Here is an 18163-nt window from a genome sequence, read left to right as displayed (position 1 = left end):
TCATACATCTAAATTTGACGATTCCCATTCGAATTACTAATTACTATTATTATATTAATACGATACTTCGGAATCATAAATTTAATGATCTTCAAATGTCTCACTCATTAGTGTTACTATCATCTAGTATGTACTTATTGTCGCATTACATTCGTTGCCAGAATCCTTATGCATAAAGCAAGTTAACATATAAGCCAAAGGAAAAAGAAAAGAACCCATTAAAATAATTAAATATATATTGACGAATAAAAGACTCTTACAGAAGGGTACATGATACATAAAATGCAATAGAACATAACAGTACAAAATGTAATATAGTATAAATCATACTGAGAGAAATATAATAATAAAATAATAAAAATAAATGTAATAATAATACACACAGCTAAATGCAGTAGTAGATCGTGACGACAATAATGAATGGTAATAAAGTAGTCCGAAAATATAATATAATAAGTAATATAAAATAACGTGGATCATTGAAATAGGCGAATGAGGAAATACATGAAACAATTTGACTGAGGGTGTCAATTATTTTTTAATAAAGCCTGGAATGCATATCGATGGTCTTGACGTTGTAATAGTATATTTGACAAGTCTATACGCATCACGTCGAGTAAAATACGAGAAGCGCTTATAAATCGGCACGTTCTAATCAATTTATACAAATTTATCCTTATTAAATTGATTTGAGTTAAAAAACAAAATACAAAAAAAAAACAATGGCATACCATACTCGTCCGTTCGCTCTCAAAGTTTTACAAATTAGCCACGAACAAATGTACAATTAGTCATTTCAGTCTAAAGCGAAGTTCGCGATTAGCGGTGATGGGTAGAGAAGGGGAGGGATTATGAAATTCTGCGGAAGTGGATATGAATCCAAAAAGTTGCACCGTTGTTCCACGGCCTCAAACGTTTCTTATATGTGTTTAAAAGAGACTCGTCGCAGTCGCTAAATCGACGAGTTAAAGACGCTCCGTCGTCGTAGAGTGAGCTGGCAAGTTGCTGAATGAAAATTTTCGGATCACGATCAGCTTGGCTCATTTTCGTTGAGGAGCTAGGTTTTGATCGTTCGAAATGAAGATCACAGATCACCGTTTGATACGGCGATTGGCGTTGGTGCGGTTGTGTTACCCGAGCTATTGGTACTCCATTTGTTTTTATGTGGATCAACTCCGAAACCCTCGTCGTAATTGCCCCGCGTGATGAAGAGTTGTTTGAAGTGCGGGATGCAGTAGAGCTTTCCATTGTTCAAGGTAAACGTATCCATTCTGTGGGAAGATTTATTGTTTTACAGTTTTCTCTTCTTTCCTTTTCGACTCATTCATTTTACTGTAATTTCTGGGAAGGACTCACCTTAAGATGCAATTGCACTGAAGACACCGGAAGCACTGCTTATGGAAGATCTTATTGTTCGTTTCAACCTTCTCCAGGGGATAGACCTTCTTCTGGCAACTCTCGCAGACCTCCATGCAGCTCGTTTGGATTTCCTGGCATATATTTCATATTGATAAGTTTCAACAAAAGGAGAATCAAGAGAGTTGGAGTTGGTATTAATTTCGTACAGAAAAGTGAAAAGGATATTGGTGAATTTTAGGAAAATGTTTCTTTTTCTTTTTTTATATGTCAGATGCTCACCTATTATTTGGTTGATCGGTAAGATACTTATTATGCGAAGTCCAATGAGAATGTGCGGGAATAAGAGATGAAAAAGAGATATCTCTAGGAATTCGTTGAATTTATCCTGACATAAGATTTGTGAATACATCTTTTTGCATTTGACAGTTTGACCCAGGATCTCGATCCGTTTTCGTTAAAACATATTCACATTTTATTAACTGATAGCCATCGTATCTTAATAAATGTTACACGTGAATGTTAAACAAGGAAATAGTACGCAGTGACAAAAGAGAAACTATACGATATAAAATATGACAAAAAACGCAAACAACATAGTTATAATCAACGTCCTTATTACGATATAAATAACGGACGCGAAAGATCGTCCCTTAAAATATAATAGATTACCTCATAATCATCATCAGTCGACAATACATCTTTTCCAATGACACTTAATTAAATCGATTCAATCCAGCTGTAATTATTCGTAAACCAGTTTTCAAGTAGGCCACGGGATTTGTAGGTTATCCCACGAGGATATTGCTATACGCATATTGTACGGTACCAAATAGAGGAGAAAATGGGGATGACAGAGTAGCCGATCATGATCATCATTGTCATCGAAATCGTTTAATAAATATTTTCCAAAGTATATCGGTCGAAAGTCCGAAGGGCACAGAATATGGCACGATTAGCTATGGAACGTCAAAATGATGGACTCCTCGGTATCATTGAAGGTTCAATGATCAATGATAATCATTAATCAGGTTTAATTACTTTCCTACTTCGGACCCTTCCGACTCTCTTTGGACCTTCTGGACTCCTGAGATCACTCGGACGAAATTTTTCTCGTAACTTGAAACGTCACTTTTGCGCCAAATCGATGCGCAGTGCCGAATTTTATCGATTACGTGAAAAATAATTGAATATTATACGATAATCGCACGCGTGATCCCATATGAGTGATTGTGCGTGTATACACGTGCACGAAGAAGACTACCTGTTTATGTATAATAGGTATAAATGTATTTTAATATATGACGATCGCATTTCCTTATGACGATGAGACTGTGACGATTATTTCTTATGGCTTAAGACCGCCGAAAACCTCGAAGATTCGTGATGATCGTCACGAGGAAACATTTTTCTCATAGAGACGAGAATTACGAGGCTCGCCTATGTCTCGTTCAACGAATCGGCACGTTGTAAGGGTTAATGAAAAATTTCATAGACGACAATTCGAATTGTCATTGCACGTCAATGCCTTGTCGACCTTACAAATCAACGAGTACCGTAGTCTTTTTTGGAGGAAAAAAAAAGAAAAAATATATATCTTGAGATTTCGAGGAAGGTCATTCCCACCTTTCGATTAATCTTCTTTTTTGCATCACTCTAAGACTACCACGCGATATCCAGCACGTTCTTTTATTCACTGATCGAAGCATAGGCTAGCACGTGTACCGGATACGGCGAGTAAAGCTATCCTTATTATTAGACACTTTTAATACACTTGTTTAAAAAAAAACGAATAATTAATATTATTTGCATGGAAGACGTAAGGATATCGTGACCACGATTGACAATGAATATTGATAATGAAACAAAAAATGCATCGTTCGAACGGTAATATTGGCACTGAAATTAGCCCGAGTCTCACAGCGGATTCGTCTCTGTGAATTTTCACAAACATTGAGTCTAAATGAAAGGAAGCTTCGCTCGCCATAACCGATTTGGACAATATTAAAATTAGTTTATTGATATATTCCTTAATGTTACTAGTATCAATTTTAAACCTGACTCTACAATATTACTTTTGCGAGATTGCCCGCGCGTCCCGTATAAAAAGCTAGAATGGCGTATCTCTTGAAGCAGTAAAAAATTCGAAATTTCGTAAAAGCATTCATGAAGTTCGTAGTAAACTTTTCTTGTAGTTGATCGCATCAGCGAGCTATCGTTGATGAAAAGTAATTCTCTCAAATCAGTCCATTTAATATTATATCCTACGTTACGCGAAGCACGAATCGCTCAAGTTCTCCATTGCTGTATTGCTTGGTACTCGACCAAAAAAAAAAACTGAGACCGGGACTATTATTAAAAAAAGTTGCAACTCAAAATCAACGCAACGTATTAGTTGTGGATTTTACACAGTGAATAAAAGAGACGAGATTATAATAAAACGTGAACGAGAGCCTTTTAATATTTTTTCACTGTATAAAAAAAGATCAAGAGAATCTTAATAATGATACACTGACGTCGAATGATCGAAATTTTAACACAGTCAATAAATCACTTTGATTCGAATGAATAAATTATTTTTTAAAATTACAAAGACTACTCATGGCTAATGACGCTACGATGGACGCAGGCTCTCGCAACAGAACAATACGCGTGACATAGAAGTCCACTAAATACCAAATGGACACATACTTTACACGCTAAACTTACTCGTACTGGACTAAAGCAATATCTTTAGAGTTGAAATGATATTTAAAGTGAAAGAAACAGAAAAGAAACGTAAAGATCATCGACAGTACAATAATTGATATCCGTGTCGTCAACATTGAGTCCACAAAACTCAAGACTCTCTTTCTTGACATCGTCCCGACTCGTTCTTGTTATTTCTATTGGGTTTTCTTCGACGTTTTCTTCCTCTATCTCATCATCATCATCTGTTTCTTTCTTCCTCCTCTTCGTAGGGATCCTCTCCAACTCTCTCGCCGAGTCGATCGCCGCTGTCGACTCTTCTTCAGTCTTGACGTCTTTACTGCTCACGGAAACAGCGAGTAATTCGTTTGTGATTATTTTTGTGAACCTCAACAGCAGGTACAGTCATACGACAAAAGTATAACGACCATGTAACACACAAACGCCATAGGCACAGACCAGTCATTCCAAATTTAAGGATGCCATTCGTAGCAAAGTGCAAAATTATAAATAACGTATGAAAACGATAACGAAATTACGATTTAAAAAAAACACATAATCTACTAACAAAAATAATCACATCTATTTTTCATGCCAAGTCAGTACACTACGACAACGATTTAGAGCCGCTCTGATATGTGCAATTTTTGCAAAAGGACGTAACTAGTTGAAAACAAATAGTGAAAGCTTTGCGGTTTTATGTATTAAAAAATTAATTTTAACTAAGACTAAGGATCCTTTCAAATATCCACTAATTAATTTCACACGCTTTTTGATTTGTAGGTACTTCAAGCATTAGAAATTTTAGTGTTAATACGCGTAACACAGTTTACAAACACCATCAAATTGTCTCACATAATTCTCACGTGTTGTTATTCACTTAACGATCTAAGACGCATATATAGTAATTGAAAGACAACGACAAATAATCGTAATTGAAAAATTAACGTTGTTAGAGGGTCAAACAATCAAAAGCAAAATGGGCTTTGCATTCTCGTTATTCAGAGCGTTCGGTATTGCGAGGTGCGAACATCGATTAATGTATGTCAAACGAGCCAAGATTGTTAGGTGTACAAACTGGATCAGAGTGACACGGTAATCCAATAAGAATTCATACCATGCACTCCGTCGAATAGTTCTTATAGAAGAAAAAAAAAAAGAAATACCAACAACAGATGCAACTATTCGTCAGAAAGTATATATTTTAGCTGATACTTCATAGGTATACTTCATGTAAATCGTTCTTTGGAAAAACATTAATCCAAAGACACATTTTCAGTGGCTTGAGAATCATGATATCTAATTGCAATACAAAAAAACGTAACCGTATCGAAAGAACGACTTAAGGCGATACGCAGTGAAGAAAATCGTAAATTACTTGGTAAATTGCTAGTGTTATACCTGTTTCCGCTGGGCATGAGAAAAATGATAAATACGAATGAATATCATGGTTGAGAGTGGGAATCGGTAGAAGATTGTAAAAGGTTATAATTGGTTTTGCATTAAAAATAGATCATGATTGGACGTATTGTCGTCTTACTTATATATATTGTTGACATTTATTTCAGGATTATCATGCAAAACCAGAGGATAATATGGACGTAGACAGGGGGATGAATGTTAAATCGATAAAGGGGGTACCAATGTGACTCACCACAAATCGGTTGACCTTGACCTTGGGCGTGCGCTGAGATTCGCTCGTCTGAGAACCAAGAGACTCGAAGCGAGCCCTAAGGCTGCTCGCAGACTCTATGCTAGATTGTTCTCCAGCACCTTGAGCAATTTCCATCTCAGCAACGTGATGACTGCTTACTTTACCATCGGCTTCCTCCCAATGTTCGAATTTCGCACGTAAAGTCTTGGCGCGCGCTGCATTTTGCGCCTGCTTAAGGAATTCGTCCTCTACCTACAACGAGTATAAATTATACAGTGATGCGAGCGATTAGCAGAATAATACATGTATCCTAGTTGGTTAATATAAGATTACCTTATCGGATGCTCTAACGTAATTAGGATCCCTCTCCTCGGCACTGTCGTCACCTTCGGATTCCTCAGCCTCTTCGTCGTCTTCCTCGTCAGACTCGGAAGCCGTTGGTTTCGCAAATTTGTCTTCCGGAGGCGGCGTGAAACATTTCAAAGGTTTAGGTCCCTCCGGAAGTTCATCCTTGGTCGCGTTTTCCTCCATTTGCCGGAAGATGGACAGCATCTTCGTCGCGGTGTCCGTGTGTACGACTTCGTCGACTCTGTCCTCCGCCCTCACGACGTCCGGATCACGATAAATCTCACGTTCGGGAGAGTCCATCTGAGAATATATGAATAATGAGACTTTATTCTCTGTCCAGGAAAGTCATAACAGATTGGACGGTTGCTATTAGTCAATTATTCGATGGTTAATCGCTGACGTGAGTCAAATCGTTTAGAGGCGATTACAGGTTTTTGGCGATGCTAAATTGCACATACGGCTAACGTGACTAATGACTGTAATTCGTTTGATTAGTTGCTGCTAATTTTACGGTTTAACGATTGTACGAACCATTTTAATAGCTTGATCGTTTCTACGATTTCCATTTATAACGATTTCATTTACATTACCACCTCGATTCCCCCCTCACCCGCCCCTCTTACTCTTTACGCAATTCTGTCAAATTTTTTATCTCAAAGATAAAAAATTTTTAAACAAAATTGAGAATACAGGTAATTCCCCTGTTTGACCGACGAATTTCATGGTATGCGATGCTTCGGATATTTTTTCAAAAAGAAGAAACATTTTGTAAGAAAAACCACTGACGAGCGCGAGGTCTCTGGCCGCAAACTCATCAAGGCGATCGCGCAGTTGTGCGATCCGCGTGTGCACATGAGCGAAGAATACTTCAAGAAGAGCCTGATGAAGGAGGTGGAAATGCCGGATGGTATGGCAGTGTGTTTGAATGATGATTAATATCATCCTATGTAGGGTTACGATGTGCCGACGAAAGAATAACCATGAAAGTCCAATAATATGACAAAATATATATAACAATTTGAATACATATCTGAATTAGGAACTAACGTCCGAGGAGCATTTCGCGAAATTTACGAGCGTTCGTACGTAGTCGAAAGAGTTCTTGAAAATTTTCTGAATCCGTGTCCCTCGTGCCAAGAAACACGGTCGCTGAACTCTTTAATTGGCACTTTTTTTAAATACCGGCCAGTGTATCCTACTCGTGTGCAATAATTAACGTACGGCAGACAATTACTTTGCTTTTGTAATGAGACACAGTCTCTACGAGGTTGGTTGGTTAGGAAACAGCTGGCCCTCGGGCTCGACAGAATGTCTCGATCGGTTGTTTTGTAAAAGAAAACTATAGAAAGGGTGTGGTTGCCATCCGTTTGACATATCCGACAAAAGGAGACCTTGACCATTAAATAGTTAAAAATTTCGAAATATATTTCGAACAATAATAAATGATACACGTTATACCGGTTTTCGTAATTTTTCCAGAAGCGTATAAACTCTTACGAGTAATATTAATAATCTTAGACTTTGACGTATACGAAAAATTATTCTAAACCGTATCTTAAAATCACAATTTTTTACTACCCAAACCACACGATTACCATATATTTAAAAATACACCACACGTTTTTATCAAGATGACTGCTGAGAGTCAGCCCTGTTCGTATACAGACTTCTCGATTCAACAAGTCGCTCGAGTCAACCCGCCCCAAAAACATTATCCCAAGCTATAGGCCGTATATACAACAGTCAGTAGCGTGAATGTCCCAAGGAAGCCGAGATGCAGTCAAAGTCAGAAAAACGTCGAAGAAAAATATTCCCTCCGAGTGAATGACGAATACACGTGTCCAAGGCGATTAATAGATGTGAGTGACTTAAATGAGAACCAGCACGATGCCGTTACCTCGAGTTTCGTTGGCGTTTCAATCCTCACCGTGACGTTCGTGATGCACAAGAAGGAGTGCGTTACACGTCAAAGGATTTTCTCGTTGTTGAGTATACGAAGAAGAAGTTCGCTAGCAGCCGGCCGGTCGGTCAGTCGTTAGCCAAGTAGCTCTTCACGAATGGAAGGATGTAGGAATACTAACGGTAAGTATGGCTGGCCACTCGGGGTTCAAGGACAGCCAAGAAATCAAGTGCCACTGTACCCCTGTATCCCCGTAGGTAGGACGCCCGAGCCGTACTGGCCGACGTAGAGGACGAGAGCCAATCGGCAGTGGTTTTGTCCTCTCGTTCTCGGAGTTCTCGCGCGTTCTCTCATTCCCGCCGCCATGCGTCTGTCTACCCTACTCTTTTCTCCTCGCAACCCTGCTCTAAGTAACTAACATCCTCTTTACTCCCTCCAGGGCGGCAACAGACTGTGCGAGCACGGTTGCGTGCCTTCTGCACCACGACGACACATGCCTTGCGGTATGCATCGTGTTCTCAGGTAGGGTTCCCCCTCTCCCACGTACCCTAGCGTCTACCTACCTCGTAGAGGAATTTCGATAAAGAACTTTTTTTCCCCATTTTTATTTTAGGTTAGGATGCGTCAAAATGTTGAGTTTACAAACTTGGACGGCTGGTGCCTGAGTTTTTCGATCAGAGTGATGCTGAAAGGTTTTGGTTATGGCGGCACAGCCGGCTTTGCGTCAAAACGGTTTTCCGTCTTTAGATATGCTCGATCGTACGATACGGTATTAAATGTGGCGTACGTGCTCGCGCGGTAAGAAAATTCTTGGGGGGATTCTGAAAATCACGTGTAAGCAGTTAGAACGTTTCTTCGGAAATGCGTATTTGACGGTTTGGGAATGTCGAGACTTTATGGTTCTGTAACGCGGATGTTTTCGGTGATATTTTGCCGTTCACGTTGCCGCGAGGAAATTATTCATGTTTAATAAAACTTCGAGTCTACGAAATCATTTAAATGTGCAGCACTGCGAAATAGGTATATTAGTGAAGGCGTTAATTTTTAATGAGGCTCCAAAATTATTGGGGTCGAGTGGAGAATGTAATCGTAGAAGCTGGAGTGGGTGGTTATATATATTAATATGCACAGGATATAAGAACTTTTATTAAGTAGGAGCTTCCCGTTAATAATGATATATGATAATTATTGTGGTTAGTAAAATCGGTTTTAGAGAAACTTATAGAGTGAATTGGTTTTAATCATTTGCCTACGTATTCGTGTAATTGCAATGCGGTTTAAATGACAGTCTTCTGTGACTCGTGTGTCATAATTTATGGACGAGAATATGATTTATGGGATACAACCGTTACACCATGCTAAATTTCAAAATTAGCTAATTTCATCAGTTCGTATATCCAATGACGTACCGATAAATCGGAGTGATCTAAACGTGTTTTATAATTATAGTAGCAAATCGATATTCAGCCGATTTACAAGATCAGAGGAAAATATATAATAACGTATTGCATACAGTTTATATTTTTAAAAGTTACTGCATTTTCGCGAGAAATATGAGATAAGACGTTCGCGACAATTTTTTGATAAGGAATAAGGAGAAACAATTTTACACAAACAACAAAACCATCCGCAATGTGCCGAGTGTCGAGCGATGTTATTTTTAAATAAGGATGTCGGTAGATTTGTTAAAAACACTTATCTCGCGCTTATTCTTCAAAATACACACGATAACATTAATCGAATCGGATTCGAGTCGGTAAAATCCTTTGTAAGCAGCTTTATCGTGCAATAAAGAAAAAAAGTACATGGAACAATTTGTTATTTCGAGATTAAATATTTCTCTGAAGCGAAACAACGATAAACGTACACACTCAAAATTAAATTTTATTGTCGGTAATAAAATTTTTATTTTCCAATTTTTTGCAATCTGATGGGAATACGATGTTTGAACATACTATTTGGACTCAAGACCATGCAACGTACGACTTGCGATTTCATACGAAGGAAAAAAAGCATTAATATATTTTTCTTATGCGTTCGTTTTTTTTCGAACAAAAAAGTAATTGTGCTCATAAGCTGTTATTTGAATTTGCCGCGATATATTTCAATACTCCACTCTTGTACACACGCACACACTTTAATAGCGAACCTTAACTTGGCCGTCACGCGGCGGAGTAATTCTGAACTGCTTTCGTTGCTTTTCTGGTTCCTTGTAGGCCTCGAAGAATTTAAACTTATTGGAGATATCGGTAGTCTCCACGCGAAACTCCTCAGCAGCGTCTGTGCTACGTACCACGTCTTCCGATACTTGACGGCCCATGAACGCCTTTCAACCATACGTCAAATTTTTATAACGCTAAAATATTTTTCTATCCATTTCTTTACGCTTCCGCAACATTCGCCATACATTAGTATACACCGAGCGCGATGCTTTCGTACTATCTTTTTTTAATGCAAATGTATGTAGTACAATTCAATGCATAGAATAGAGAATTGAAGTATACGGTGGTAAAAGCCACTCGCTGCTTATCACCACATTTCTAAGTACTTATAAGAGTACCTGTTTATGTAATTTAAATGCTGTACTCGCATTGCACTTAAAAAAATACATTGACACGAAAAACCTTAAAATATAGAATTTATGAAACTACATTTTCACGGCTGTTCCTTTTGCATTTCTAAGACGCTCCAACCAAGAGGATTTTGATAGATGTACAATTTATATAGAAAAATATTTGTCATTGTCACGACAGTTTTTTTTTCGATAGTCAACATTTTTTAAAACAATTTTTATAAATATTGTTGACTGGCACCAGTCATCGGGTTTTTTTTGGCGCTTCGGCTCAATAGCTAAGTAGGAAAATCAATTGGGCGTAACTGGTACGCAAGTGAGAGAGAAACGTGAAGAATAAAAAGTCCGTATATAAAAAGAGTATTTAAATTGAAAAAAAAAGAAAAAGAAAGAGAATGAAACTCACATCTCTGGCGCGACGTGATGTGGTGTCAGTGGCAGGCGTCTTGGGAGTGACAGGCGTGACAGTCCGTCCCGTTTTCGCTGCTGAAGCGTCCAGCTCTAGGAAGAGAGTGCGAGACTTCTTGCTGATACCTGGGAAGGTAAACAGGTCGACGTGTATCACTAGCGGGGAAAATCATAACGATAAATAGATAAAGAATATTATTTTCCCAAAGATCCTCCGGATGGAAGTGAATCATTTGCAAATTTAATTCACAGTCTGATAATGTGGACCCGGTTACTACTGTTCTTATAATAAGTAAATATCTGTACTATTAAGAGAAAGAAAAAAAAATGGCAGGATTCAGTACGAGGAATTGTCAATCATATTGATCGTAAAGTGACAATTGTTTTACCAGCAGCGATTACTTCTTCGTCTGGTTTTTCTTGTTTTGGCTTTGAATCAGTTTCATCATCCGAAGCTGCGATTGGTTCACCCCTTTCAAATCTCTCTTTGATCGAACGCGTATGAGCTGCATGCTGAATTTCTTCTGCTGGATTGATCTTGGTAACACGCTCGCTCTCAGCAACAGCTTGTTGATACATTTCCTTCATTTTACCCTGCTTGCCCTGAAATCCCGATGAAGTGAAAATAACTATGAGATCAGAGATACCAACTGACGTATTCAATAATACGTATATCCTAAATAAATAAAATATTTGAACAGTCCGAAGAAACGGATAAAGACAATAGTCGATAAATTATAATTCTTACCATAAAGAGTCTAGAACGTATTCCAGCAATTTCTTCTTTGCGTGCTTCGCGCTGCGACTCGCGTCTTCCTTGCTGACTGGTGGATTCCCAGCGATTCTTTATATCGTCCATTTTCGAAAAGCTCATAGGACGCTCACGAGTTGCTCGTTTGGCTTTTACGATTTCCGTATCTACTTCTGTAATTTAAAAATAAGGATTGACAAACGTTTATATTAATATCTCAATTATTTTTGAGTAAACGCTTCCGCCGAGTCTCAAAAACAGTATTGAATATGTACAAAAACGAAATAGTACACAAACCTTCGCTTTCTTCGATCTCTTCTTCGCTTTCACTAGACTCCTCGAAGGGGATACCATTGAGTGATTCGTCTGCCACTCCAATATCCATACCCTTAGACTGGAACCTTTTCAAATCAATGTAAACAAAACTTAAAAACATTTTTATAAAGGTATGACACTCGGTGCCAGCACGTCTTGCCGTTAGCAAGTGTTGTTACAGTTTCAGTCAACGTTCGTTTTAAAAGAGCTCGAAAATGCTGACTCTGAGATATCACGAATCAGCTATTCAAATTGGGCTAACGATTAGTGCAACTTCGTGCAAGCCATTTATTTTCGCCTCGGTGTTGTTTTGAAAGAAAAAAATCCATAGCCTGTTGTATAATTCTTATGCGAATTTTCTTAGGTACCTCATTCTCTTATAAATTGAACGTATCCAATTAGGCATAACTGCTAGGCGTGTTTCCTGACTAAGCATTGTAACGTTTGCTTTTACTAAAGAATTTCTTGATCAATAACGAAGCTTCGCTGTGTCTTCGTATAAGCTTGCCAGTCGCTGGTATACCTACTTTGCGAGTTTGCTCAGAATACTTGGTGACCTTTTGACTGCCACCTGCGACGGTGACCTCTCGATGTCGTTCGTCGCCTCTGTACTTCCCTTCTCGAACACCTGGAAGCGTGACTTGACGTTCAGCGTGGATAATTCCTCCAGTCCCAAGTCCGGCTTGTCGGATGCTGAAATTTTCAATTAATTATATTAATACCTGTCCACGATATATGTTTATTCCTCTAACGGAACACAACAACTTCAACGGAACACACTTCTGCTCGCACAATTAAAGCTCATTGGGATTGTTAGACGATGCCAATACCCACTCTACACGCACCTTCGTCACCCAACCTTTGACCAACGCAGAACACTTTCATTTGACTGAAGTTTGTGGTGAAAAGAAAAAAAAATGCTTTATGAAAATTAAAAAACTAGATCATGACTATGATTGTCTGTTTTACATGAAAATTTTTTTTTATCAAGGTCAAAGCAGGATGTTTCAATGATTCACTGTAATGTCACTTATGCGTTGCGTGATACGTAGCGTTGAAGGAAGTCTGGGTCTCACATCGACCCTGAGTGGAATCTAAAGGATAAGACAGAATGCTAAGTAAGGAAGGCGAAATTCGCTCGGTGCTCGTATCCTGCGATAAGGATAATAGGATGTATGAGTAATAAAACGTTAAGGTACACACCTTTCACAACGACAAATGTTAGAAAAACAACGAGGATAGTTCATCACGTGAAATGCTGACGAGGAACTGAGAACACGTGCGTTAGCGACATTGACACAAGCGTAACTTGCGTTGGGTTGGATCGATAAGTAACCACGGAAAGGTGCACGCACTGTTCATGTTCTTTTTCTACACGATAGTGGTCATCCAAGAATTTCAACAATTAAATTAATGTCACCGGAGTGAAGATCCACGTAAATGACTTCGAAGTTACTCGAAACGTACGTAGATGACTGTGACGCATTTTGAAAATTTTTTAAATACAATATTTCTATCGATGAAATCCTATATTCCAGTTCGTAAAATATCCGATAAATTTTTTATGTACACTATCGACGAAAAAATATCACCGGAACGTCATCGGACGCAGAGAGTGAAAATAAATACGCATAATCGAGTCTAACATCGTGAGAACATAGTCGTGAGACTTTCAGCGGACGAAATTCAGGATTATTTGCGTGAGGCGATTATTCAGCTTGCTGATATTTCCTTTTTTTCTTCACATTCCTTTACCTCTGACCACGTCAGGCGGTAGCTCTTTCGGCTGGTTCTCCCGAATGATCATCTCTGGCTTTCGGGGTCGCACTGGGAATTTTACAAGAGCAGACTTTATCGTACAGCAGTGATAGAAGCTAATGGAAAGAAATACCTTAGAAAATTACATAGAGAAGACGCGATTAAACGATTGACCACGGGGCTACCCGTTTCCCGTAATACTTTTGGTACTGCAAGCTTAGAAAAGTTAAATACTCACTTGGCTGGTCCGATTCCTCGACTGGTTTCGGCTGGAAGAGCTCCTTGAAGTGCGCCTTGCAGTAGAGGGTGCTTTCGTGGCTTTGATAATTATCGACGTTCAGCTGTTTACTGCACTGAACGCACCTGAAGCAATTCTTGTGCCACACGGAACCTTCGGCCTTTGTCTGTTCCATTTGGAACACGACTTTTCCACAACTGCGACAATTCGGATTGACGTCACCATTTTGACCGACCTGCGAACGAAATACGTATTGTTGAAATATTCTTTGCTCTTACATCACGTGTACTTCCTTGTACGCTTTTACGCTTTCCGTATTGGCAAATGTACTTATATAACGATAATTTAACGCTATTACGGATTCTTGTTATTGATTGTTATACGTCGTTACGTAGGTACACTCACTGCATTCAGTTGCTGCTGAACCTTTCCCGCGTCGACGGATCGCACGTGAAGTACTGTCTTCTTGCTGAGAGCATCGAATTTGTTGAAACTCGATTTCTGAAAGTACATCGTAAAGGCGAGAATGCGTTAAGTGCGTCTTAAAGGATGCTGTGTAAAATAGACGATGGTTCGATGTACGACTGTACGATCGTAAACTTAATGCGCGAGAATACAAATAAAGGTTCATATACAGATCCATCGTTTTACGGACTAAGTTATTAAACTGACGTCATGTTTTTTAAATGTTCGTAGTAAATTAAGAAATAAAATTATTCATAAAAAAAAAATTTTTTTTTCAATTCTTTCTTTCGATATCTTTTGAAGGGGGGTATTCTTGCGTCACGCAACTCGTGTATTCCCTTTGATTGGTTTAAGGAGGAATTTTCATATCTCCTGTGTCTTACCTCGAGTTTCGACCTCTCGAAAGTGCCCTCCTTCTCCTTACCCACGTTTGTTAAATTTGCCAAACTACAGTAGGAGGCCCTCTGTCCCGTTGTTTTGGGCATTCGGTATAGTTAAGTTGCATGCACAATCATAGAAGAAAACAAAAATAGCATGGTTGCGGGTTAGTTAAGTAAAACTTCAAAGCGTTACACCACGGTATATGCACTATAGAGCGGCAGTCGGCGATACTATTGGCAAGCGTACGCGTAGGTAAGTAATTAATAGAAATTGCGACAAGCGACCTTTCGACTCCTCGATCTTTTTCTAGTTCCCTCGGCTGCGTCTTCGAAAGCGTTACAGCCGACCGCCGTGTCCATAGACCAAGTACCTAAGTTATTGGAGACGAGGCTTGGCTCTGTGTAAAAAAAAAAAAGCAACTAAAGCGAAATAACGATGGATTTTGAATGTTCGTGAATTTCGGAAAAATCGATTCCAGTGAGTATGGAATTTTGTATCTTTAACGAAATTAGAGACAAGCCTCGTGGTACTACGATCGACGCCCAGCATCCTCGGGTACTTACAAGAGCCTTGACAGACACCCCGGCGAAGATATTGGCGTCTTTGGCGAGCTCCGTATACTCCTGCTCAAATAGTCTCAAGTCACCCATAGATTTTGCTTTCTACGGTACCCAACGTTTGTCCCAAGGTGGTGTGTCAACGAAACTCAAATTAGTCAAATGGAAAAAATAAAATAAAGTGGCAGGAATTTTTGCGGGACCGTCCGGATAATGTCCTACTGGGATATTTTATTTCGAGGATGCTCGATTTAAAAATTGAGATAAAATTTTTTTTCATTAGAACGTCGCGATAAAAATTTTATAATTTATTTTCAAGTTCAAAACTTTACAACGAATATCTTACAGGTTTTTATATGGCCTAACCATATTGGGCACTCTTTCAGAACTTTGGAACAGTGGAATAACGTGAGTTGACTATTAAAATAGAATTCGTGAAACTAAACTCATGAAAATCCATCACTAACTATATATATATACAAAGGTTTCGAACGAAAAATAACGTTACCCAACTTATTTCGAAATCGCTAGAATTTCACGAATTTACGATAAACTTTCAATAACAAAGCAGATTACCTAGAGTCATTTCCGAGTCCATAAAACAATATTCTATTAATCATTTATAATACTGCAAGTCGAGTATCCCAACAAAGTACCGTAGCAAAATTGTAAAAGTACTATAAAATCCCTCGATTTCCAATAGCAGGAACGTAAAATACGGGCGCCATAGGTATCGACGGTTTGCGAACCGCGATCGAGCAGTGCAAAATCTCCAAACGGAGCGAGTTCAAAAGTTGAGTGAGCGTGACGGGGAACCAGGAAAAAGAAGAAGGATAGGAAAAAAAACAAAGGATGACAAATTGAGTCATCGTCCGCTTACCGATGAGTACGAGACGCTGGACACGAGGTTCGACTTGGCATCGGAAAAGACCGTCTGGAATCGTCCGGAAGGTTCGCTGCGCCTCGAATGGAATCTGCGATTCTCCAGAACGTTTCCCAAAGCTCGCTGAGGGTTTATTATAGGTTATGTCGTCGCAGACGTCAGACACGCGATACATTGGTTCAGGCGTTTAGTCGTTTTAGTGGATGATCAAGCGTCCAACGAAGAGAGTTCGAAAGAGGAGGAAGAAGTGAAAACGGAAAAAAGAAAAACAAAAAGAAACACAATAGTAGTGTACGAGAATAAGACATAATAAAGAGGCACGTGCGCATTCAAGTTGTCGATATGAAATTTTTATATTTCCAACGCATACCGATGCAACGAAATACATGCGAGAATGGCCTGACTGTTCAGTGAGAATAGCTAAAGGCGCCAAATTCAAACTGTCATATAATTCCAAAATACCAAAAAATACTTTCGACATTTCGAATACACCTAGCCTGCGGCTAATGACTCGGAGCATTAATATTTTGATATAATTAACAAAAGTTGCATATCAAAAAGCCAATTTTCATAATGCACACAGTAACAGCAAAGTGCATCACTATTCGTCGTCATTAACAAGACAGTGCAGTCTTTCATTAAATACAAAGGCGCGCTCCCGTTTGAATGGTAATATCGAATGTTAAATCGATACGAAACATAGCTTTTGCTGTAGGCATACCCGCTTGTACGGTACGTCCGTATAAATAGACGTCCATTATCGGTAGAGTCTGTGTAACCTTTTTTTTTATATCATGGTCGATCCTTGATTACATTAATATGAAAATCAAAGAAGCATGACGTGCGTTCGTTCTCTCACGATTCTCGGGCTAAATGCGCGAGCGAATACGTGACAGCAGTCAATGACTACATTCACGTAGTACCCTGGATATCGTGTTGGTAAGTACTGTCATCGACGAACGATGAAAACAGTAATTCTAGCTGTAATATATTGGCACTGAAAGTAGACGACACAAAATCAGAGCAAAGTTACAACTAAAAAGCCAGCATCCAATGAAAAACTATTTCTAGAATACCTACGCAAATGACGTGAAGGGTGAGTGAAAATTTTAGAAAGAAATAAAATTAAAAATCAAATTAATAAAAATCAAAAAATTATTTCTGACCACGTGCAGGTACCTTTATTTTTTATTTTTTTTTTCATTCTCGCGATGAAGAATGTACTAGGCACGTCGAGAACAAAGAGCGGTAATGACGCCAGCGCCATTAACACTCTGCTAATATCAAATAGGCTGTCAATTGTTTAATCGAATCCATATGCATAGATTCGTCTTTCAATATGCATAACATTGAATGCCGCATTCAACAAGAGACTCTAGCTTGCATCCGTATATACAGGGTGGGGCATTTATAACGACCAGGTGGATTTCTTCGGAAACCAGACATGAACAAATGTTTCGGACAGAAGTTGTAAAATGGACGGGTGATATTTTAAAAATAAAAAAAAATATCCATTTTGGGTATCCTACGCCTATACCCGGAGCACAAAAGTACAAGTACATTGATAACCCAAAATTTATAGGCGAAGATATTTTTTCGTATTTTTAAAATATCTCATCACCTCTTAACTTCCAGACAACGTACACGTAGCAAGTAGGTACTTGGTTGAATACGGCACTCCAGTCTCTATTTCTTAATTTCCGTGTTATGGTTCATCCGAATGACTTTAATATTCGTAATACGTACCTCCTGAGCGTCCATTTCGTGATCCGAGTGTCCATGCGTTCCTCTTTCGCCGTCGCTCATATTCGACAGGTCGCCAAAGCTGCGGCACTGTTAGCGGCAAAAACACAGCGATACGAATGTAATGACATTAACGAAGCGCATCG

At 38.9% G+C, this 18163-nt stretch overlaps 1 protein-coding gene across 23 annotated transcripts in view; it reads right to left on the bottom strand.

Moving 5' to 3' along the window:
• Nucleotides 1-218: 218 nt before the first annotated feature.
• LOC107267289 (probable GPI-anchored adhesin-like protein PGA55) overlaps nucleotides 219-18163 on the bottom strand; it is a 57364-nt gene continuing 39419 nt past the window's right edge. For 10 of the 23 annotated variants that reach the window (XM_015738794.2, XM_025084542.1, XM_025084537.1 and 7 more), the window contains 17 exons: nucleotides 18021-18107; nucleotides 16272-16397; nucleotides 15398-15496; nucleotides 14837-14917; nucleotides 14394-14489; nucleotides 13989-14223; nucleotides 13748-13819; nucleotides 12520-12685; nucleotides 11975-12078; nucleotides 11675-11850; nucleotides 11316-11529; nucleotides 10925-11052; nucleotides 10096-10272; nucleotides 6032-6346; nucleotides 5699-5950; nucleotides 1357-1490; nucleotides 1085-1271 (listed from right to left, as the gene is read on the bottom strand). In XM_015738794.2, coding sequence (XP_015594280.1) covers nucleotides 1085-1271; nucleotides 1357-1490; nucleotides 5699-5950; nucleotides 6032-6346; nucleotides 10096-10272; nucleotides 10925-11052; nucleotides 11316-11529; nucleotides 11675-11850; nucleotides 11975-12078; nucleotides 12520-12685; nucleotides 13748-13819; nucleotides 13989-14223; nucleotides 14394-14489; nucleotides 14837-14917; nucleotides 15398-15496; nucleotides 16272-16397; nucleotides 18021-18107 — 2649 coding nt within the window. Of the gene's footprint in view, nucleotides 1272-1356; nucleotides 1491-1719; nucleotides 4385-5445; nucleotides 5455-5698; nucleotides 5951-6031; nucleotides 6347-10095; nucleotides 10273-10924; nucleotides 11053-11315; nucleotides 11530-11674; nucleotides 11851-11974; nucleotides 12079-12519; nucleotides 12686-13747; nucleotides 13820-13988; nucleotides 14224-14393; nucleotides 14490-14836; nucleotides 14918-15397; nucleotides 15497-16271; nucleotides 16398-18020; nucleotides 18108-18163 lie in introns of those variants that run through there. The other 13 variants (XM_025084535.1, XM_025084544.1, XM_025084538.1 and 10 more) reach the window with 11 other exon arrangements.

Source organism: Cephus cinctus, unplaced genomic scaffold (genome assembly GCF_000341935.2).
Source record: "Cephus cinctus unplaced genomic scaffold, Ccin1 Ccin1_scaffold0396, whole genome shotgun sequence".
NCBI classification, from domain to species: Eukaryota; Metazoa; Arthropoda; class Insecta; order Hymenoptera; family Cephidae; genus Cephus; species Cephus cinctus.
The sequence above is the reverse complement of the archived record's forward strand: the minus strand, read 5'-3'. Positions and strand labels throughout refer to the sequence as shown.